At 35.4% G+C, this 25,231-nt stretch overlaps 1 protein-coding gene across 1 annotated transcript; it reads left to right on the top strand.

The window, feature by feature from the left end:
- The first annotated feature begins 45 nt into the window (after positions 1-45).
- LOC138315695 (protein LSM14 homolog B-like) lies at positions 46-23,028 on the top strand. The gene is given in 11 exon segments (XM_069256911.1): positions 46-291; positions 1,893-2,074; positions 3,330-3,495; positions 10,225-10,329; positions 12,819-13,094; positions 13,303-13,469; positions 13,471-13,519; positions 13,773-13,944; positions 14,098-14,264; positions 20,686-20,813; positions 20,979-23,028. Coding segments are annotated over 11 exon segments (1,554 nt in total). The 5' UTR covers positions 46-170; the 3' UTR covers positions 21,000-23,028.
- The last annotated feature ends 2,203 nt before the right edge of the window (positions 23,029-25,231 follow it).

Raw genomic sequence — 25,231 nt, 5'->3', positions numbered from 1 at the left:
GTCCGCATGCGCAGAACCGAGGTGTATGGGTATGAATTTTGAACTTTAGCGCCCTCTGTCGGACTACAGATGATTTCGCCATCTTGATCAGTTCGTACCAGTCTTGAGTTGGCAACTAACTCAATCCATCGTCATCTTCCACAATTTGATTCCCTGTGGCACACGCAGCCATGAGTGGGGGAATACCATACTTAGGGAGTAAAATAAGCCTCATTTCGAAGGCTGGCATTCGATATGAAGGCATATTATATACAATCGATCCTAATGAATCGACTGTTGCATTGGCCAAAGGTATGTTTACAATATAAAAGCACCGGTTTCTTGAACTAACATAGCGTCATATTCACAAGTTACCCTCACATAACTTAACAATATGTCTGAAAATTACCTTTATTGATATATGCACTTACAACTATGTCCAATGTCAATGTGAAAGTAGCGACTCCAGTGGTCGAACTTGACATTCCGTCTAAATGCATTGTCATTATAATGGTCATGTATGCAATGATAATCGATGTTCAAATAGAACACAGGACCCCAAACAAACCATAGAGGTGACTTGTGCGACTAAATGCTTGCTGTTGACCCGTAACCTGTGCCACTGTTGTATCTTTGTCATTTCTATGTCTGGTTGTGTTTTGTAAAGAATTAATAATCGCTGATGTCCAGTATTTTCAGCTGACAAAGCTAAATTCAATTGGATATCGAGATTATATAACTATATTTGACTGTAGTTACTTGTTCATGAAGTATCAGAATCAACACACATGACATTTTTTTTACCACGAAGACTGACAACTTAAATTACAAGACCTGATGCAATTTTGTATAAAATGTCTGGTATAATAATAAGCATAAAGCATCCGGACTTTAGATACTATTGAGACCTAATCACACTTTCTGCCTTCATTGACAGCATTACAAATTTAAAAAATTTGCCTCCTAACCGAACCATATTATCAAAAGTGCACTTTGTAAATATTTTATGTCATAACTTATCTCAAATTATCTCCCTTGACAGTTGCCACAGACTGCTTATGAGTTTACTGGTGTTTGGTAAATAAGGCTCTTGTAATTTAAAAACTTTAAAACCCTAGAAAATTTAAGAAACTTACTGCAGAGTAGATGTTTGTCTTTTCTTATTTCTGACTTGCATAAAATTTGGCAATATGCATTAAAGGGCACCTTGCATATAAACAAGGCTGCAGAAATTTTAATTTCAAGCACACTTGCATGCCTGTAGAGTACAAATATTGTACAATAGTCATGACCTAGTCATGCTATCTAACGTCTATTTCTAAATTGGTTTTCATTTTTTGTGTCCATGGTAACTTGACAACCAAGAATTCACTTTTTGCATTGTTCATGGAAATTCCCAGCATGTAATGTAGAAATAGAATTATAAATAAAGCAGTGGCCGAGTCTTAGAGTGGTTGAGATGTTCCTATATAATATGTTACCACACTGCAAGCCCTCCACATTTGGATTTCAAGCTTGGATCTTATGTGGGGTAGTTGCCAGGTACTGATTGCTGGTCAGTGGTTTTTCTGTGGTATTTTCTTCAGTATTTCAAAAGACATAACAATTTTGTACCAACAATCTATTTGATTTGTTAAATTGACTAACGGCAGGTGACCAATTCTCACCAAGTACCCATTCTTGCCATCACATATGTATTTAGATGGTTACATGCTAATTTTCTTCAATAAATTCATCTTCTGATAGAAGACACTACCAAATCTGAATGTAATCATACAAATACACAATGGCGAGAATGGGTACTTGGCGAGAATTTGTGGGACCAGTAAAAAACAATATTAAAATGGACAATAAGTAGGTAATCTGTTGTGTGTTGTGCCATTTTGATCATTTAAACCATGAATTTCTTCCAGTAAGGTCATTTGGTACAGAGGACAGACCGACTGACAGGCCTGTGGCTCCACGAGATGAGATCTTCGAGTATATCATATTTAGAGGAAGCGACATCAAGGATTTGCATGTGTGCGAACCTCCAAAAGCAGCTCAACAGCAGCAGCAGCAACACCAACCACCACAAGACCCTGCCATAGTCAAGGTATAGTGTTGATATTCTAGTTCTGAAAACTTGTACTGAGACAAGTCCTACTGCATATAAATATCAGTTTCTTTATATTTCAAATACAGAGGATTCTGCTTATTTGAATAGGGTATTTCCCCCCCCCCCATTTTCCCCCCCCCCCCCCCCCACACACACACACACACACACACACACACACACACATACACACACACATGCATATGAACAGGCAAACAGATATTGTTTCCTTCACTTGATAAATATGTAAATTATTTATACTTAAAACGAACAACAAGTTATTATTTTCAAAGTTATAAATCGATTTTAATTGTTTGATACTTTGATAGCATAAAAATGTCCAATGTGAGCTTGTTTACATTAGATCAACATGTCAATCTGAGAAAAATCTAGACGATTGATACCAAATGCAATAACTAAACATGATTGTGTGCAAATTGAGCTTATGATAATGATTAAAATTCAGAGGGCAACTTGCACTGTTGTTTTGACACATGTGTATGAATTAGAAAATGGCGGCAGGTGATGAAGCCATCTGTTCACTAGGCCTAAGTGTGTTCTTCCGATATTGTTGATCAATGCAGCGAACTAGTTTGATAATATTTCAGAAATTAATGCATATTCAAGCAGCAATTTTATCAACACAGCAAGTATTTTTTGTATCCATATTACATATGAAACTTACGGTAGTCATTGCATCCCGACTTTACATGCTTCTATATCTTGTTCAACAAGACGCTTGATACCCACATGTCTGGCATAGACAACAAGAGTCTGGTTGAACGAGACTACCCATGAATGCTGATGCAAATTGTATCAGCGTCGAATACCTTTGCAGATTCATGGATAAAATAAAAAGCCATGCGATAAGTAAATCTGTCACCATGCAGATTTCAAGTAAAAGCGAAGTATCTTGAAACATATATTGGCGAATTTCGCTGAATATACATTGCAAAATTGAAAAATATTCTATTTTATTTTTAGAATTTCCCATAAATTTTATTTGAATAACCGGAGGTCATGTAAAAAGTTGATGCAAATACACAGAGTTGAAAAGATAAAGAAGGAAAAAAATTGGGACCGCAGAATTTTAAACAAATAACGGAAATATTCAATTAAGTAGAGTCCTCTGTAGATAAAAATATAACTTTACAAAAGTGATCATTGCGAAAAGAGACTTAAGTGCAATTTTCATGGAATAAGAATAGGTAGTTTATCTGGAACTTGTCTGTTCATTGTGTGCTCTTTTGTTCAGTCCTCTCAGCCTGTGGCTCCTCCCTCCTTTCAACAGCAACCAGCAGTAGCCCCAGGTTTTGCAGGACCCTCTTACCAGCCATTTGGAGGCCCTCCACTTTACAGTCAATATGGTCAGGCACCAGGAAATGCTCCCCAGCCCTTCTCCACACAACATCATGGACATGGTTCGTTTATTATATTTGTTAATACTGTTTACATTTTACCTCATTATTGACTTGCAACTTATATAGTTCAATGTTAGATGTAATAACAGTTAGAGCTGAAACGATTCATCGCGATACACATATAATTGCAATATATGTATGTCGATACAATTGTACAATACAACCTTGCAGTTTCGGTTCGATACGATGCAGTCACGAATCGATGTGTATTTAGTCACTCACACTTGAAGCAATAAATCTAAGCCATATATATAGATTATCCAACTCTGGGATCAGACCCTAAAGAGGTGTAAACACTCTCTGACAATCAGAGTTAGCAGTCTGGGCCTATCAGGCCTCAAAGTTGAGAGAAATTTACTCGCATATGCGAGTAAATATTCCCAAAGGCGAGTTAAAATTAACAATGTATCGCCAAACGGCGAGTAAAAAATTCCTTAATATTTCCGGATTTATTTTATGTGTTCGGTTCTTTTAATAGTTACACATATCTAATCTGTGTAAGAAAAGCGCTTAAAAGCATAATCACTGCCTGCTGTAAAGCGTCTTGATGACCCTACCTCATGTATCAGTAGCAATATGGCGGCAAAAAGGCCGGGGCAAATCCCCCTGACTTGTTTTGGCTTTAAAAAGTCAAAACAAACAGAGAACAATGGCAGTTTTGACTCTGGATTCATGTGAAAAAAGGGACGAGTACTGAAGCCAATACATCAACAGGAAGCAAACGCTTCGACATGGCTGAACGAATGTTGTGGCCAAGACATGACGAAGGTACGATGTTCTGAAAGATGTGTAAACAGGTTATTAATTGACCAATGGCCGGCAAAACAGACTTTGTGTCCAACTACTGATTGTTACGAAAGAGACAGACGCTTGTGTGACACAGAAAGACAGTAAGACATTCATGATATTGTTATCGCTTCAAGTTCAAACGAAAGTACAGTCGGACACAACTTTCAAACAACGCAAACAATGTGTTGCAAAAACATTGCAAGATATGCACATAAAGTTCGTCAATGCATACATTTATAGAATCGCCAAGCCACAACTAAATTCCAAGCCGCTGGTAGACATATGCAACGAAAAACGGACTCTTGGAAGCTTGTACATTACTGCCTGAGATTTTAGGCCCAATTTATTCAATTTTAAATAAAATATAATAACCCTAATCGGCGCGATATGAATTAGTAACTGAATAAATTTGAGATATATTGATAATTACTATACATTTATATATAAATTACTTATATTACCGTATATAAAATTTAAACAGATTGAAAAATGGTTTAAAACAAAAAGGAAGCTAAAGTACAGAGGCTGTTTAGTGGGACATTGCAGTTGTTGAATAAAAAGAGTTTTGACCAACACAAAATTATGTTTTTCATGTTTTTAATACTTGTACATGTGTATCTGCTTGCTCAATAGTGTAAGGTGTCTCAATAAAGCTCTTAACACATCAAATCAATATATGAATCTTATAAATTTCTCTTGACAACATTTGGCGAGTAAAGTTTAGAGGTCACTCGCCAATTGGCTAGTCATTCCCAAGTGCTACTTTGAGGCCTGCCTATTAAGCCTGTTAGAGAGGTGGTGTCACTGTTCACTTGTGTCGGTCGAATACTGGCATACTGGCACTGCTATGACTACAGCTAGTAAGCATTACATCAAAAGCAAACACTTTTTACAGTGAATTGTTAATGGTTTACTCACATTTTCAGGGTTATTTTGTACAGAAATGATTTTAACATACACATTAAAAAATATATTTTTAATTTTTAGCTCACCTGGTCCAATCAACAATCGACTTCTTCTCCATAACCGCTGGCCGGAATTTAACAAAATTTGACTGGTAGCACCCTTATGGGCTGCTAACTGAAAATTGTACAAATGGTCAGGCTGAAGGGCGGGGCCAAAAGGGGTCAAATTAGCTATTTTCATGTAAACGACTTATCTGAAACTAAGCATGGGATAGCACTCATAATGCAATGGTAGCATCCTTGTAGGGTGGGGATTCAAATTGTGCAAATGGTCGGGCTGACATCCCGGGGGCCAGAGGGGCAGGGCCTAAAGGGTCAATTTGACTATTTTAATATAAACAACTTCTTCTCGGAAATTTAGCACTGACTAACACTAAGTCATATAATATTGATAGCACCATTAATATATGGTTGGGATTCAAAATTAAACTAATCATCTGGTCAATTTGGCTATTTTTAATTGTAAGAGTTTTTGTGATAATTAAAATATCCAGGTGAGCAGGGCCTCTCGGTTTTTTATGGCCTACAGTAGTTGTCATGAGAATAAGTCCATTATATGATTATAATTATTTACAATTTTGAACACTGTTCAATTAATTTAAATTAAATAAGTTCATTATTGCTTTAATATACAAATATGAATTCTAGTTATATATATTTTTTGTTACTTATTTGCAATTTAAGTTATTGATGATTTTGTGGCCATCAAACAAACAAAAAATGCTCACCTTTTTAATTTGCCTCTTTTAATTATGGTTTAATTGCATTAGTTGTATATTTTAAAATCTAGATATAATAAAAAAAACTCTTGGAAAAGCAAGATGACAGAAAACAAAAGTATCATATCGAAAATTGAATCGAGAGGCATGTATCAAGAATTCATGATATGTATTGTATCAGAGTACTGGTGTATCGTTGCAGCCCTAATAACAGTATATTCATTTATATAATAGTTCAATTTGTAAATCTTTCTCAAATTGCTTTGTTTAAAACATGGTTCATACAGGCATGAAATTCTTCAACATCATTCCATAAATGGCAAGATTTATATTAAAAGTATTTTGTTTTGATCAGACTCTAGAGAGAGAAAAATATGAAATTATGTGTTACTGCATACAGATGAAATTGCTTTGTATTTTAACTCTTTTGAAATGTGAAATTATCTGCAACTTTACCAAGAAATATTTGATCCCTGAATGTTGAAATTGAATATCAGAATCTGGCTGAACCATGAAGAATTGAACCATTAAGTCTCAATATCATTGTCTGGTTAAAGGACCAATTTTATTGTTTCTGTTCAATGTTTATTGACTATCAGACATGTAAAACACATTTTATTTGAAGGTTTCACAATAATACAATTAAATTATGTTTTGATATTCTGAAAAAGGTATAATAAAAATAAATGCACGAAAACTAAACTAGTATGCAATACTTTCCTCACTTTTTGTTCTATTATACCATATTCACCGTAATTTGTGTCCTTCATCCCCTTTTCTTGAGAAAGAGTTGAATTCCGGTATTACAAGAAATTTATATTATGGCATGTATAAACTTTAAAAAGAGTCTTTTACATATGTGAATCACAAGACCACATCGTACAGTCAAACCTGGTCTTAAAAGTGTCTTAAAGAAATAATATCAACTGGATTAAAGGTGAATATAATTACGTACCAGAAGCATGATCAAAATGCTTTAATTCACAGAAAATCGGCCAACTGAAGCATAAATGTATACGATGGCAACAAATGCCAGACTATTTGGCTTCAGATTTCTGCGGGTTTGTTAAAGTGAACAGTCGGGCAAGGATGGCTAAAGTCGGTAAAAATGGTGTGAATGTATCCAGTATAATTTCTTATGAAATAGAAAAATAAAAATCTCTCACCAAAATCTGTCTGCGTACGAAGAAATTAATTTAAAGTATAGTAATCCTAAAACGTCCTCCCGGCTGACTATGTCCGTGGTTACATTTCCATGCAGCCTCGCTTTCAATGCTTTCAATTTTCCTTTACTTAATGGTCAGAACTGGGAAACGTAAGCAGAACTTGGCCGTGGTATTAAAATGTGAGAACTTTTGGAAGGCCAATGAACGCATTTAGACTGGTTTTCTTTGCCCGACTATTCACTTTAACAAGAAAAAAGTTATCAAACCATCAAAAATGACAAAATATCAATACAGTTTATTTTTTTATTATTTAGATATCATGTCTATTTAATAAATGTCTGCAGGCAGTGAAAAAACAATATGAATGTTTATGAATGTTGGCAAACAGGTTATTTCCTGGATTCTATCAAATAATTTTGCTGTTTTTCTCAATGAAATAATTGACGTATGAATTATGTGTTACTGCATACAGATGAAATTGCTTTGTATTTTAACTCTTTTGAAATGTGAAATTATCTGCAACTTTACCAAGAAATATTTGATCCCTGAATGTTGAAATTGAATATCAGAATCTGGCTGAACCATGAAGAATTGAACCATTAAGTCTCAATATCATTGTCTGGTTAAAGGACCAATTTTATTGTTTCTGTTCAATGTTTATTGACTATCAGACATGTAAAACACATTTTATTTGAAGGTTTCACAATAATACAATTAAATTATGTTTTGATATTCTGAAAAAGGTATAATAAAAATAAATGCACGAAAACTAAACTAGTATATCGCAATACTTTCCTCACTTTTTGTTCTATTATACCATATTCACCGTAATTTGTGTCCTTCATCCCCTTTTCTTGAGAAAGAGTTGAATTCCGGTATTACAAGAAATTTATATTATGGCATGTATAAACTTTAAAAAGAGTCTTTTACATATGTGAATCACAAGACCACATCGTACAGTCAAACCTGGTCTTAAAAGTGTCTTAAAGAAATAATATCAACTGGATTAAAGGTGAATATAATTACGTACCAGAAGCATGATCAAAATGCTTTAATTCACAGAAAATCAGCCAACTGAAGCATAAATGTATACGATGGCAACAAATGCCAGACTATTTGGCTTCAGATTTCTGCGGGTTTGTTAAAGTGAACAGTCGGGCAAGGATGGCTAAAGTCGGTAAAAATGGTGTGAATGTATCCAGTATAATTTCTTATGAAATAGAAAAATAAAAATCTCTCACCAAAATCTGTCTGCGTACGAAGAAATTAATTTAAAGTATAGTAATCCTAAAACGTCCTCCCGGCTGACTATGTCCGTGGTTACATTTCCATGCAGCCTCGCTTTCAATGCTTTCAATTTTCCTTTACTTAATGGTCAGAACTGGGAAACGTAAGCAGAACTTGGCCGTGGTATTAAAATGTGAGAACTTTTGGAAGGCCAATGAACGCATTTAGACTGGTTTTCTTTGCCCGACTATTCACTTTAACAAGAAAAAAGTTATCAAACCATCAAAAATGACAAAATATCAATACAGTTTATTTTTTTATTATTTAGATATCATGTCTATTTAATAAATGTCTGCAGGCAGTGAAAAAAACAATATGAATGTTTATGAATGTTGGCAAACAGGTTATTTCCTGGATTCTATTAAATAATTTTGCTGTTTTTCTCAATGAAATAATTGACTATCAAGTTTATACACATACATTTCAGGTAATAAAGGATACAATAGCGATGATATATCATCACTCTGTCGTTAAACATTGCCTAATCGATCTCTGCAGAGGTACATTTGCTCAGTGCAGTCAAATACTTGTCGAATACGCTTGGCGCAATGCATTCAAGTGTTTGATTGACTAAAACAACTAAAACAATGTTCACATTGTTCATTCCAAAACATCCGATTTCAGTTTCATAATAGTTTCTTGAGACCAGTTATGAACACATTATGATGTGAATTTTTATGGTCGTTAGTGGTGTTAGGCAGATGATCGTTGAATATTGGTCATTTATATAGTAAATATCAATGTGAGGAATAATTAAGGTTGCATATACGTAAGACAGGAAGTCGCTGAATGCAAGGGGTGTTAAGACAGGTTTGACTGTGGATAATTCGTCTTAAAGGAAAGAAGGCATATGCATGTTTACTATGACAGAATAATGTGCCATGAATATGAAAGAGCTAAAGATGGCTGAATTTTTAAAGGAGTTTTTCGTCCACAACTTCAGTTTTGTTCCCTATTAAATTAGTACCCATCTTTGTAATATATTTCTAAGCGTTATTAGCGCTAATTACGGCAAATATGGTATATGTTTTGCAAACCATTGTCAATTCAAAATGGAAAATAGAATTTGATAGAGTATGTTTTAAATGTCTGATTATGTTCATTTGTTCGTTTGCTTGATGTATAATCACCCATAGAATGTCATTTTGAAAACTGCATGTTGTATATCTAAATTTAATGTCAACCACATTTCCTGTTCCTGATGTTGAATATTGGTGACACTTCATGATCTTTTCAGCAGATATTTGCATTGAAATGAATTCTCATAGTAGAAATCCCATCTATTTACTGTATTCTGATGGTGTGCTCTTTTTAATTCTCTCTAAAGTAAAGATGGTTTTATTGCTGAAAATGACTATTTTAAAAAGGTAATATTAAATAATGATGATATTTTTTGGTTTAATTTCTTAAGATAATATCTGTCCATATAAGTTTGACTGGAAAAGGTGGTAAAGTTTCCTCTCAACGGCTGTCGTTTCCAAAGAACAGATTCAGCTAATACTTTGTATAAACCTATATTTCCCCTGGTACTATGTAGAACATGAAGAACACACTGTCCAAAACAAAAGTGAAAATATTAGTGATAGTCCTCCTGGTAGCACTGTTAGTATCAATATAACATCTGAAATAATACAGTAAGCTTACGGAAACTTAGAAGGTAAAATGTTGGGGTTTTACACACTTTATCTGCATACTAATCTGGATTGCTAAAGAGTTTGTACTTTCACATGAAGATCTGATATTATATTAGGTATTTTGGAACATTCACAGAACTTTCCTCAATATTCTTGATCTTGCTACTAGGTTCTCGGGGTCCATCTCCCACTCTTAATCGGGTATCTCCTACCATGGACCAAGGTATACAGGTTGGTTCCCAGGCAGCTGCTATAGGCGCTATCAGGAGACCTGGTGGGTAGTACTCAAATATCAATGCTTCACTTATTTACCTCTTTGGCTGCTGCTTTTGGTATCCCTGAAGAAATATTTTGCTGAAAACTTGCGAAATGCAAAAAGCATGTTTGAACCAACAGTAACCCGTCCTTAAGCTACATGTCTGGACTAGCATCATATGCCTACCGCTTTTATACCAGTATGCACATGTGCACTGTTGACAAGTTTGTGGTGGTGGTATTTCTTAGTTTATCTAATAAATTTCTGTATTTGTCATTTGCAGCAACTTTAATGTGGGGGTTTTGAGTTCCCAAAACAAAGTAGGTGAAGTACAATATACTGTCGCTTAGTCCCACCATGCGGTGATTTTGACGTCATTATTTGACATTAGTTTCGTGACGTCATAATCACCAGAATGTGGGACTATCTACAGTAAATTGTACTTTACCCACATTGTTTTGGGATCTCGGAACCCCTTTATTTATATGCTCATAGCAACTTTATTTTAAAATGAACAGTCAGACAAAGAAGGGCAAAAATAGAGCTGATATATCCAATAAAAAAAAAAATCTTCTGAAATTGAGAGAAAAAATCTTTCCATCAAAATTTGCTCTGCCTGCAAAGAAATTAATTTATACTGTAGGAATCCTTAAAGATGCTCCACCGCTGACAAATGGTATTTTTTCACTATCAAAAACAGGAGCAGACGATTTAGTATTTTTCATCAATTACAAAAGTTACTTACTTTACACCATTACCACCATTGAAAAGTTTGAGCTTATAATTTTACTTCAAGTTAAAAATATGAAAAATATTTAATTGCATCCCGAAAAAATTCCGTGTCACTATATCCTATATGGAAGGAAGTACTGATTGTGCATGTAGCAAAGGCGAAATAAATTATTTTATATTATTTTTTGTGTTAATTAGACATATATATACATGATCAAACACCAATTATTGTTCAACTGATGAATATCATTTATGCTTTGTCGGCGGTGGAGCATCTTTAAAGTTGTCCTGGCTGGCTATGTCCGTGTTGACATTCCCACACAAGCCTCGCTTTCAAAATTTATTTTCAGAACTGCAAAATTTACACAGAGTTCTCTATTCCGAATTTGCATATTAGAGAGTAATCTGCACTTGCCGCAAGTTGCGGGTAGGTATTGATTGCGACATCATTTGGTTGGGAGCGTAATGTCATGTTTCAGAGAAAACGAAGTGAATTGCACTCACAAAATAATGACGATCGAGACCTACCGGAAGGGAGCTAACTCTGTAATATGCAAAGACGGAATAGTTTCAATGGTGAAAGCTGGACAATGTAAGCAGAACTTGATCGTCATTTTGATATATAAGGACTTTTGGAAGGTCAACAAATTTATTTAGATAGACTGATTCCATTGCCCGACTATTCACTTTAAAGATACTGTGGTGTAAACCCTTAGCAGATGTTACTTATTGTTGATGTGTTAAAGTTACAAGGCTGTGTGGAATCCTTACAAAACTTCAAATTCTATAAAGTTTAAATTTGTATTGTCAGCTTGGTAAAATAGCTAACATTACTTTTACATAAGTAATGTACTAGTGGTCATATATAGTCCCATTAATAGTTTTGACTGCAAATATACTAACATCACCTCATTGTTATTAATGATAATTATATCCAAATAGAACTGATCAATATGTTTGCCTAAAATACCCATGAACAAAGTAGATAATCTTTCAGGATGCATGTTTTGGATATCACTAAAACTAGCATTTACTAACTCATTGTTTTTGGCAATATAAATGTAAGGACCCATAAAAATTTCTGCATTTTGATATGATTAGTGATGCAAATCTGCAATATGCTTTTTATGAGCATCAAAGTACCTAACTTTTATTTTTAAAAGTTATTTGTTTTACGAACACTTCTCAAGCATGCTTGAATTATTTGAAATGGAAGTTTTATTCTTAATGTTCAATTTATTTACAATGTAGACTAATTTTCTCCGATTATTTTCATAATCACATTGAATGATATTTTCAGAATTACAATAAATTATGTTAAGGATGAACCTTGAAACAACCATTCCACTCCAGGATTATTCAAAAGACATTAAATATAAAGCACCTTGAAAATTATTCCTGCTCTATTCCTAGTCCTTGACTTTTCATTGAGACTTAAAGCACAAATATTGATTTTCCGAAATATATGCAAGCTATTTTTATTTAAAGTATTTTCTATATTTTTCCAAAAAGAAAAAAGAAATAGTAATATTGTGTCTGTATTGAATACTGTATATTAACACGAAACATTTGTGGATATTTGACAAAAAATATTTCGTGTAATTCCAATAAATTAAATTTCAAATTCTGTTTATTAAAATTTATGGTATAACAAGAACAATGAAAGCAACAGTATGGTTTTCTACACTATACATAGCAATTATTTAATTAGTGTTATTTAATGTGAATGAAGCTTTAAACAAGAAGCATCATAGTGAGTGTAAAATTATGTACAGGGTCCCGAGGTCCAACCCCTCCACTGCCAAACAGGAAGTCTCCAACACTAGACCAAAGTACCCAGCATCCAAGTTCTAGTCCAGATAAGTCTGAAAGGCAACAGCAGCAATCGCATCAGCATCAACAACAGCAAGGCTTTAATCAGGGAATACCAGAACGGCGAGAACAACGAAGAGGTGCACCAAATCAGAGGCCTCCATCAGCGTCTTACTCGCGGGGAAGGGGACAGAGCCGTGGCAAAAGTGTGCCTGGGGGAGCTGCTGCTGCAGAAAGAGGTACAACATTCCTGTCTTAATGAACACTTCAATCTATAGAAAAAGTATTTTGTCAGAGTTGGTATCGATATTTTTTTTGGGAGTTGTATCCCTTGGTTCAAGAATCTGCCTTTTGTTACAATGTAAAATGGATATATTGTAATTTGTTTAGTTGTACTTTTTGCCATGTTTGATAAATCTGTGGTTTGTCATTCCCATTTCATTACAGGTGGTTTCACTGATCGGGGTGGACGGGAACCAAGAGGAGTTGGCCCAAGAGGACCAAGAGGAGGCAGTAGGCCTCCACGAGGTGGTGGTAGACCTCAATCAGGACGCCCAACAGAATCTCCACTCAAGTTTGAAGGAGAATTTGATTTTGAAAGTTCAAATGCTCAGTTTTGATAAAGAAGAAATTGAACGAGAACTAAAACAAAAATTAACAATTTGTGAGTAAAAAAAAATACTGTTTTGTATAATATAGATTCTTCTGTGAATACTTAGCAGAGATAACAGTTAACAGATGAATAAACATAAGTTGTTAAGCTAAAATACATGTTTATCTCGGGGTCTGTTTATTTTGACCTTTGATCAACATTTAAGTAAAATATTGTTGACTTTTTATCCTCAGCATAAATATTTTGAAGACTTTCCTGGATAATGTCATGATCTTAGCCTAATGTTACTAAACTTGTTTTTCAGCTGATAAAGTACCTACCACAAATGGGGAAAAAGAAGGAAGCATAGAGAATGGTGGCGACAACTCAACAAGTACTAACAACCCTCCAGAGGAGGAGGAAGATGATTTGTTTTACGACAAAGCAAAATCTTTCTTCGATAATATTAGTTGTGAAGCAACTGAAAGAGCAAAAGGGTATGTTAACCAATGTTATGTTTGTCTGGTAAATAAAGAGGGACCAGAGCTTCGTTTAGCACATCTATGTTGAATTTTACCTGCTTATCACAATAGATTGTTATTAATTGGTTGTTGTATCTAGAAAATCAATGGTTGTTTGTCAATTTACAGGTCAACAAGGACAAGTTGGCGAGAAGAGAGGAAACTTAATGTTGAAACCTTTGGTGTGTCTGATTTTCCAAGGAGGAACTTCAGGGGTGGCCGAGGGTATGGAAACCGTGGATACCGTGGAGGTCGTGGCGGTTATTACAGGGGTCCACCAAGAGGAGGTCCAAGAGGTAATTGGTTAATGAACAAAAAGTTTTATTTTCTTTTTAGCCCACCATCATCAGATGGTGGGCTATTCAAATCGCCTTTCGTCCGTGGTCCGTCGTCCGTCCGTCCTTCCGTCCGTCCGTCCGTTAACAATTCTTGTTACCGCTATTTCTCTAAAAGTACTGAAGGGATCTTTCTCAAATTTCATATGTAGGTTCCCCTAGGACCCTAGTTGTGCATATTGTATTTTGGGACTGATCGGTCAACAAGATGGCCGCCAGGCAGCCATCTTGGATTTTGATAGTTAAAGTTTGTTACCGCTATTTCTCAGAAAGTACTGAAGGGATCTTTCTCAAATTTCATATGTAGGTTCCCCTAGGACCCTAGTTGTGCATATTGCATTTTGGGACTGATCGGTCAACAAGATGGCCGACCAGCCGCCATCTTGGATTTTGATAGTTAAAGTTTGTTACGGCTAATTCTCAGAAAGTACTGAAGGGATCTTTCTCAAATTTCATATGTAGGTTCCCCTAGGACCCTAGTAGTGCATATTGCATTTTGGGACTGATCGGTCAACAAGATGGCCGCCAGGTAGCCATCTTGGATTTTGATAGTTAAAGTTTGTTACCGCTATTTCTCAGAAAGCACTGAAGGGATCTTTCTCAAATTTCATATGTAGGTTCCCCTAGGACCCTAGTTGTGCATATTGCATTTTGGGACTGATCGGTCAACAAGATGGCCGACCAGCCGCCATCTTGGATTTTGATAGTTAAAGTTTGTTACGGCTAATTCTCAGAAAGTACTGAAGGGATCTTTCTCAAATTTCATATGTAGGTTCCCCTAGGACCCTAGTAGTGCATATTGCATTTTGGGACTGATCGGTCAACAAGATGGCCGCCAGGTAGCCATCTTGGATTTTGATAGTTAAAGTTTGTTACCGCTATTTCTCAGAAAGCACTGAAGGGATCTTTCTCAAATTTCATATGTAGGTTCCCCTAGGACCCTAGTTGTGCATATTGTATTTTGGGACTGATCGGTCAACAAGATGGCCACCAGGCAGCCATCTTGGATATTGATAGTTAAAGTTTGTTACCGCTATTTCTCATAAAGTATTGAAGGGATCTTTCTCAAATTTCATATGTAGGTTCCCCTAGGACCCTAGTTGTGCATATTGCATTTTGGGACTGATCGGTCAACAAGATGGCCGACCAGCCGCCATCTTGGATTTTGATAGTTAAAGTTTGTTACCGCTAATTCTCAGAAAGTACTGAAGGGATCTTTCTCAAATTTCATATGTAGGTTCCCCTAGGACCCCAGTTGTGCATATTGCATTTTGGGACTGATCGGTCAACAAGATGGCCGACCGGTGGCCATCTTGGATTTTGATAGTTAAAGTTTGTTACGGCTAATTCTCAGAAAGTACTGAAGGGATCTTTCTCAAATTTCATATGTAGGTTCCCCTAGGACCCTAGTAGTGCATATTGCATTTTGGGACTGATCGGTCAACAAGATGGCCGCCAGGTAGCCATCTTGGATTTTGATAGTTAAAGTTTGTTACCGCTATTTCTCAGAAAGCACTGAAGGGATCTTTCTCAAATTTCATATGTAGGTTCCCCTAGGACCCTAGTTGTGCATATTGCATTTTGGGACTGATCGGTCAACAAGATGGCCGACCAGCCGCCATCTTGGATTTTGATAGTTAAAGTTTGTTACGGCTAATTCTCAGAAAGTACTGAAGGGATCTTTCTCAAATTTCATATGTAGGTTCCCCTAGGACCCTAGTAGTGCATATTGCATTTTGGGACTGATCGGTCAACAAGATGGCCGCCAGGTAGCCATCTTGGATTTTGATAGTTAAAGTTTGTTACCGCTATTTCTCAGAAAGCACTGAAGGGATCTTTCTCAAATTTCATATGTAGGTTCCCCTAGGACCCTAGTTGTGCATATTGTATTTTGGGACTGATCGGTCAACAAGATGGCCACCAGGCAGCCATCTTGGATTTTGATAGTTAAAGTTTGTTACCGCTATTTCTCATAAAGTATTGAAGGGATCTTTCTCAAATTTCATATGTAGGTTCCCGTAGGACCCTAGTTGTGCATATTGCATTTTGGGACTGATCGGTCAACAAGATGGCCGACCAGCCGCCATCTTGGATTTTGATAGTTAAAGTTTGTTACCGCTAATTCTCAGAAAGTACTGAAGGGATCTTTCTCAAATTTCATATGTAGGTTCCCCTAGGACCCCAGTTGTGCATATTGCATTTTGGGACTGATCGGTCAACAAGATGGCCGACCGGTGGCCATCTTGGATTTTGATAGTTAAAGTTTGTTACCGCTATTTCTCAGAAAGTATTGAAGGGATTGTTCTCAAATTTCATATGTAGGTTCCTCTTGGACCCTAGTTCTGCATATTACATTTTGGGACTGATCGGTCAACAAGATGGCCGACAAGCAGCCATCTTGGATTTTGATAGTTAAAGTTTGTTACGGCTATTTCTCAGAAATTATTGAAGGGATTGTTCTCAAATTTCATATGTAGGTTCCCCTAGGACCCTAGTAGTGCATAATGCATTTTGGGACTGATCAGTCAACAAGATGGCCGCCAGGTAGCCATCTTGGATTTTGATAGTTAAAGTTTGTTACCGCTATTTCTCAAAAAGCACTAAAGGGATCTTTCTCAAATTTCATATGTAGGTTCCCCTAGGACCCCAGTTGTGCATATTGCATTTTGGGACTGATCGGTCAACAAGATGGCCGCCAGGTAGCCACCTTGGATTTTGATAGTTAAAGTTTGTTACCGCTATTTCTCAGAAAGCACTGAAGGGATCTTTCTCAAATTTCATATGTAGGTTCCCCTAGGACCCCAGTTGTGCATATTGCATTTTGGGACTGATCGGTCAACAAGATGGCCGACCGGTGGCCATCTTGGATTTTGATAGTTAAAGTTTGTTACCGCTATTTCTCAGAAAGTATTGAAGGGATTGTTCTCAAATATCATATGTAGGTTCCTCTAGGACCCTAGTTCTGCCTATTGCATTTTGCGACCACCATCTTGGATTTTGATAGTTTAAAGTTTGAAAAGCAGAGAAAAGATCCCTCTTTCATTTGTCAGACATAGATCAATCTTTGGTGGGCGCCAAGATCCCTCTGGGATCTCTTGTTCACCTCATTTAGGCCATTCCAGTTTGATTTCTTGTTCTTCGGATTTTGGGATTTTAAAATAGGAGCGAGCAAGCGAAATTTTTTTAATTCTAAAAATATTTTGAAGGCGGGGGAAATCGGAGCGAGCGAATATTTTCACAATATTTTTTTATTAGACTTTAATGTTTATTTCTTGAAATAACAGTTACTAGTAATAACCGAGTTTTTATGTTAAAATTTGAGTTTTGCTGTTTTCTTCAGTGTTTTCAACATTCATAACTGTATCAAAGATGTTAAAACAAGGAAGTCTAATGTTAAGGTATTTGTGCAGCTATTGAACATATGCTATTACACAAAATGCTTTTAATGCATGATATACATGTATTTCAATTTTAACCCTTAGACTGCTACGCGCGACTATATACGCGTTGGTTTAAATGGCCCTCAGTGCTACACGCGTAAAAAGACGTTTTTTGACTCCGAGTTTTCAACCGGCGGTCCGATCGTCAAATCTCCCTCCTGTTGCTAAAATTATGACTGAAAATGAAAGTAGAATGCTTCCGATTGGTTCTAGTGTAATTACATTCGATATTCTCGGGATTATACTCTAAAAATAAGCACAGGTGTGGAGGAATTCGAATGGTATACTGACTCGTCAAAATGGCCGCTCCGATAGATCGAAGTGATGAAGAACGTGTACAACAGTTCTTTGCTAGCGATGTGTCAGAAGTTGAAAGTAAATTTGAAGGGTCAGATACTTTAGATTGGGATCCAATAGAAGGCAAAATTAGTTTAATTTCTCCTATAAATAAGTGTGTGCCCGATGCCAACACAGAACATGAGGCAGCCCCCCACGCGGCCGGCTGCCGTGTTGACAGACGACAAGATTGACTTTCACAGGCGAGTTGAAATTAGTGCATAACATGAATAAATGTAAGCTAGTTGTTTTTAAAAGCATTTTTGGATGATTACAGTATAGATATTATAGTTGTTCACACAAATTTGTTTATATTATCTACACGAAGTTTACCGTCAATGACCGGCACGTTGAAAGAAAACATGAACGAAAAATGACACTGGGATTACGTTTTATGAGATGCAGGTGTTTCTTTTACGTTGATAACGGCTATGGGTTTTATCCAGATTAAGTGATTTACACCACTGTTGGTCAAGTCATGATGCATTTGAAAAACAATTTTTCAGAAATTGTTTAGGATCGTTTTCTAGTTATATTGTCTAATTAACTTTCACCTGACTGAAAATGACTTACCTGGACTCACCTGAGCTATAACAATACTTTTAACGGTAACTTGGTCTAAGATAGAGATAATATGTGGTGCATAATGCAAATGCATACACTATGTGATGATAGACCAGAAATTAAACAGGAAACTAGCTTCTTTCCTTCATGAACAATTATCAAGATTTTGTTTGTGAATATTAATTAGTTTTAGAAGTTTTTACCTGGATTTTTTCAAAGACTTAATAACCAAATGAAGTCATATGCTTCTTAATACTAAGGTTGCTCTATTAAATTGGTTTTATTTCATAATTTTAATTGAGTTTTCTTATTATTATTTGATACAACCTAATATTTTTACCTTTAGTCACCTGTATTGTTACCTGTATGCTTAACGAGAAGTATATTTGCGGAATAAACAACATCAATATAAACTACAGGCAATAACAAACAATTTTCATATAACTTTTATTCACATAATGCAAATAGTTTTCAAGATATAATCATTTATAATTAAGTTATCATTTCCCTGGATTTTACAAAATTAATGCAGCACTGAGAGCCATTACTATACAAACCATTGCAGCAGCCTAAGGGTTAAGACAAATTTTGACAATTTTAACATTGAATAGCAATGTTTAATACTTAAAAGGAAATAGTCAAGAAAGTTTAACTTCTTGTCAATAATTTCAATAATTAATTTGCTGTTGACAGAGCTATCAGCAAAAACCAGCAAACTAATAGAAACAATCAGGGATTAGCATTAATGGAAAATATTTAAACCAATATAACCTCACCTGACATGTACATTCTTTCTTAGTTGTCACATAATATTGTATGGAACTGATTTTTTTTGTTTAGCAAGTTTCTAACTTAGCTGCTCATACTTTGAATGAGATTATGCATATGTTTATAAAATTAAATGTATAACTACAACAGTATAAACAACAACATAATTCATTTTAATCACATTAATTCATTGTCTCTAAAAAGTATATTTTTAAAAAAAAATATGGACAGTATGGCTCAAAAGTTTTACATGTATATCAGCATTCATATCATATAAGAAATATTTTAAATTGATTATTTATGATTTTCTCATGAAACGCTTTGAGTAAATCAAACGCAAATATTCATTTAACCTATCAACACAAAAATGAAGGCAAATGTATGTTATATTGTCGTAGAAAGTAACACTAAAGTAACAATAGGTTTGGATCTCAGTAAAATGTGTAATTTACTACCGATGTTAATATGACCAAATAGCAGACGAATCGTCACCTAGCTAGTTGTTACTAAGTCATGCAATCAAAACATGTTTGCAAATGCAAACTATGTTGGCCACGTGTCAAAATTCACATTGACCAGGTCTTAAGATATAAGGTAACTGAGGTGTTAATTAATTAGCGATTGCCTTCAAATAATGGACATGCTTGATTACCATTATTCGTTCGTACGTCGGCCAGTCAAATCACCTGTCATGGTCACCATTTTTAAAGTGAGATCGAACACAAAGTCTTTTAAAAGAGTTGCAGACATCGGCAAAAACAGACTGAAATCGGGACACGTCCTATTAAAAAGTATGCGTCCCTCAGTCTCTACCTCGCAGTACCACTCTGTCTGCACATGGTGGCGGAAAAACTTGACATTTCTGTTATAAAGGTTTGCAAGACGCTTGCGGGTTTGAAGACACAATGTACGAATAATTCAAACATCTGAGTGACCAGAAAATGGTGACTAGTAAAAATGAACCCTATGAAAATTTGCCTGGGTTCGTCAGATTCCCAGACAAAAAAATAAGGAGTGGTAAAAAAAATATTTTATTTTTATTTCATTTTCGGAAAATAGGAGCAAGAAATCCGACGAACTAGAAATCAAATTGGAATGGCCTTAGTGAAAATACCAATTTGAAGACTAGAACACCATATAAATAAAGGATGTGATTGGAATGCTATACGTGAATCACTTGTTAATAAAAAGAAAATCATAATTAAAAAATAAAAAACAGACAAACAGACTGTATATGTTCTTAAGATGATTAATCCTTGATTTCCTGTGTTCAGGAGGAGGACGATGGAATAATGGCCCACAAAGGGGAGGAGGAAGAAATAGAAGCCAGGGCTGGGTGGATTATAACTACGATTTTGAGGCAGCTGGTGTCAACCGGCCAAGAGATGGATCAGCAAAACAGGTAACTGTTCTTCCTCTGATATATGTTTTTCCAGTTAACCATTGTCTAGGACAAGCTTGAGTGTTTGATATGATGATTATCCTTGTCAGATTGTAACTTCATGAACAATTAATCAGTTACCCTTGTATTGATTGATGGGTAAATTGAAATATTTTATCATTTCAGAAAGTGCCAGCTCAGGCGTAGATTAATGAACTGGTCAAGTGTTACAAACGCCAAACACGCAATCCTGCCAAGTAAGTGAGTGATATCAGTCAGATGAGACAATTCCACACTGATGTGCCACCTAACTACAGACGTGGACCTCTTAAAATCATAGTGCTTGTTGAAGTGATGGCAGCTTTGTTGAACGGCAGTAAAAATGGAAGAAGATGCGAACAAATATTTCTTGGTTTACTAGTCTGAATCACACAGCACTATGTGTTGAAAGCATCTGTAGATTCGTCCCAATCTTATTTTGTTTGTCCAGTTTGTCCTTAATTTATAATTTTGCCACCTGAATAAGGTTTTAGTAAGTGTGGCGAAGTTGCCAAAGTGATGCGTGTTATTAGGTGGACATAGCAATGGTGATTGCAGATTAGTGAACCTCGTTGAATCGGGTTCTTTGGATAATGTCTAGAAAGAAACTTTGTGATCAGTAACCAGTCACAGGACAGAAAGGTCTGTGGTCAGGGTCTTGTCTAGCTGTGTATTTAAAATGTGTTCATCATCAATTTGAGTTGTACGTCATTGTGATATCATTTATTAATTCACCTGTCCAAAGGGCAAGTGAGCTTGTGCCATGGTTCGCCGTCCGTCAAACATAAGCTCTTCCCTGTGTTAACAACTTGCTATCAAGTTTGTTCCAATTAATGACCTTGACCTTCGTTCAAAGTCACACGAGTCCAAAAGGCTAAAATCTTCTTCTTCTTTTTTTTTTTTTTTTTATTTCTTGTCAATAACTAAGTGGTCTAGGGACTTGATATTAGGCCTGTAGCATGCTTGAATAAAGAGTTACCAAGTTTGTTTAATCGAGTGAGATGGACCACTTATATTTGGAAACTTGTCAAGCATGAAAAAATCCCATACCAGGTAGCAGATTGGGCCCATGTCAGAATTTCACCCCAGAATAATAATGGCCACGTACAATTTCTGCAGTTGAAGAGGTTATGTATGTCCCAGTGTTCTGTAGAATGAGGTGAGGATGATGTCACTTGTCTGTTTAATAGACTTTTATTGTGTACATGTAAAAAGTCGACATTGACTTCTCTATGTTAATCAAGTTGAACTTGACATTGACAGGGAGTTTGTTTGCGCTCTTGTTTCTATATGTTTACATGGATAAAAGAAACTTTCAATAATATGATCATTTGAAGAAGAAAAAGATTTCTATTGAGATAAGCTTAAAAATTCAGAAGATACTATTTCTGTTTTATTTGGGTATTAAACTTTCCTATTAGTTGACCATTTTCAGAAAAACAGTTCAGACTTGTACATTTGTTAAATTTTACATTTAATCCATCAATTTGGAGATAACCATTTCAAGGTTGAATTTAAAAATAAAAAATTGTTTACATTCAATATAATCTATCTGGTGTCATTCACATTTACTCTCATGTATTTTTCTGTTGTGTTTATATTGTGTCAAATCACTTTCCTAATTGAAACCATACCCAAGTAAGTCACAGTGCTTGACCATCAATCTCAAAATTAGTTTGTGAAATAATGCAATCTTGTTTAGTCCCTACAACGTATTTTAGTCATTAATGTCCTGTGGAAGTTTATATGTATATATTGGACAAAGTGATATTATGACATCTCAGCTTGTCTATATAAATAATCAATTGGAGGAGTGATCACTTTACACAGAAATTCTCATTGATTCAGACACTATATCATTTAACATTTAGCTTTCACTAATTTTGACATTAAACCATGACAAATTAAGAAACAAAATAACTTTGTCTTAGATGAGAAGTGGTTTCATTTGATCAAAACTGATCCTCAATTTCATGTGCTATCATACTTTAATAAAATCCATTTGTCAAGATGGAGTATCAAATCTTTACAACCACACACTAGTATTTGAAATTACGTAAAAAGTGCTATTGTCTTGTGACTGGTACCAGTTAAGGTCTACAGCCAGTTCTTTGCTTTCTATGGCTGTTATGCAATATTAGATTCTAACCACAAAAGGTACATCAGTGATCAATAGTAATAAAAAGATGCAAAACAACTACTGCGTTATGTTATATTTATGCATTGGATGATATATGACATTGATATACTAAGAAAATATCTTTATAATATAAGGCTCATGCCCGCCGTTATTATGCAGTATACTTAATTATCCCCCGCCCAACGAAGTTGGCTGGGGATATACAAATGGGTTCCAGAGCATAACTCTAAAACCAGTAGAGATATTTCCACGAAACTTCATACACACATTGGTCTTATGGTCTAGTAGTGCCTTTGGTCCTATTCATTGCCTTATAATTCATGTGTGTATGATAATACAGTAAATAGACTGTTGATAGCGAAATTATGTGGGGTCCCTGTGTACCAGCTGTCTCCAAATTCCAATTTTACATTTTTTTATGTTTGTGTCATACATGTATTCTTATTTTGCATAGATTTTAAACTTTAACAATACAATTGTAATGCAATATGACTTCTTTTCTGGCTTCATGGTGTATCTTATACCACTGTTTGTGATATATCAATCAAAGATCATTATCCCCCGTTCAACGAAGTTGGCATTCTTTTTATGGTCTAGTAGTACCTTTTGCTATTTTTAGGTTTTCATTTTTTGCACTCTTTCCGTTACCATGGAAACATTGCTGAAAATATCATGGTAAATTGTAATTTTTTGTACCAGGTTCGTTTCCGCAGCATAACTGGAAAACCGGTTGAGATATATGCACGGAACTCCATAGGCACATTAGTCTTATGGTCTAGTAGTGCCTTTTGCTATTTTAAGGTTTTCACTTTTTGTACTTTTTTCTGTAACCATGGAAACATTGCTGAAAATGGCAGATTTTTGTGTAAGAATCGTTTCCGGAGCACAACTCTAAAACCAGCAGAGATATTTCCATGAAACTTCATAGACACATTGTTCTTATGGTCTAGTAGTACCTTTTGCTATTTTTAGGTTTTCATTTTTTGCACTTTTTCCGTTACCATGGAAACATTGCTGAAAATATCATGGTAAATGGAAAATGTTACTTTGCAAAACTCCACCCATCTTTGTGTATATAGTCTAATATAAATGTCAAGGCTGTATACCTGATTCAACAATTGCAGCCCCGCTCTACTTGATTATAGTACTCCATCTTTCTTTAGCTCAATTTCCTTTTTCCTATTTTTTTTCATACACATAAGTCTCCACAATCAAACTTACTTCAGCTTTGATATCTCCATTGGTGGGGGATCTGAATGACTATGTCCTTGTTGTTTACTATTTATTTATCTTCGCAGCATAATGTTTGTTTGTACATCTAGTGTGTTGCTCCCTGCTTGGAATGTGAACTTTTGATGATAGATTCATATAGATCTACTATAAATCTATCAATTTCCTCCATGATTACATTAAATTAATTGGCACAGGCAAGCATACATATCAATATCAAAATTATAGCAGACACAAGGAGCCGAGAATGGGACTATCAACCTTGATATTAATAGACGTAACGCGCGATGTTGGTGACATATTTCGTAACACATAAATGACGTCGTTTTGACGGTGCTTTTCTGATGTGTTATCATTATAATTCATGTATTACCGTTATCCAAAATGATACACTATTATAAATAACGAACATGTACAGGCTAGGCTATGCATATACATGTAGTAGTGAATTTCAATTTCCTCATGACTATGTTCACTATTTTTATTGAGGCTTACTGGAACTAACGCAGCCACGATGACCGAGTGGTTAAGGTGTACCGATCGGGACATACCTGTAATATCATCGCGTCGTCGTCGCGGATTTGACTATAAATATTAAAGCACTTATGACCGATATTGATAATTTTCTTTCAATTTTATTGCAGATCGATTTCTAATCACGCTTTTTAAATGGCGTGCCTGAAGTTATGAATCGCAGGGGTCTGAGAAACAGTACAGTGTACAATGTATATCAATTTGGACCTAACAGAGTGTCCATATATCATTTATCTAGATAAAAATCGGTAAAATTCGTATTCTACATGTACACTGTACTCGTATAATACACCACGAAGAGAATGAAATTTCCTGATTTTTATCTATACTCCTACACATCTAAAAAGGGAGTGTGGACACTCTGGTGTGTCTAAATATATGTATGTAATAACTGTAACTATATCTCAGATCCCTGTGTTATGCATTGGACGCTAAAATATACTCTTTTTGTTCGCAGTCTTTCTCTAGAGTTTAACACATTTCTAGTTTTCAACTC

Source organism: Argopecten irradians, chromosome 2, assembly GCF_041381155.1.
Source record: "Argopecten irradians isolate NY chromosome 2, Ai_NY, whole genome shotgun sequence".
NCBI lineage: Eukaryota > Metazoa > Mollusca > Bivalvia > Pectinida > Pectinidae > Argopecten > Argopecten irradians.
Note: the sequence above shows the minus strand (reverse complement) of the source record. Positions and strands in the feature narration are given on the sequence as shown.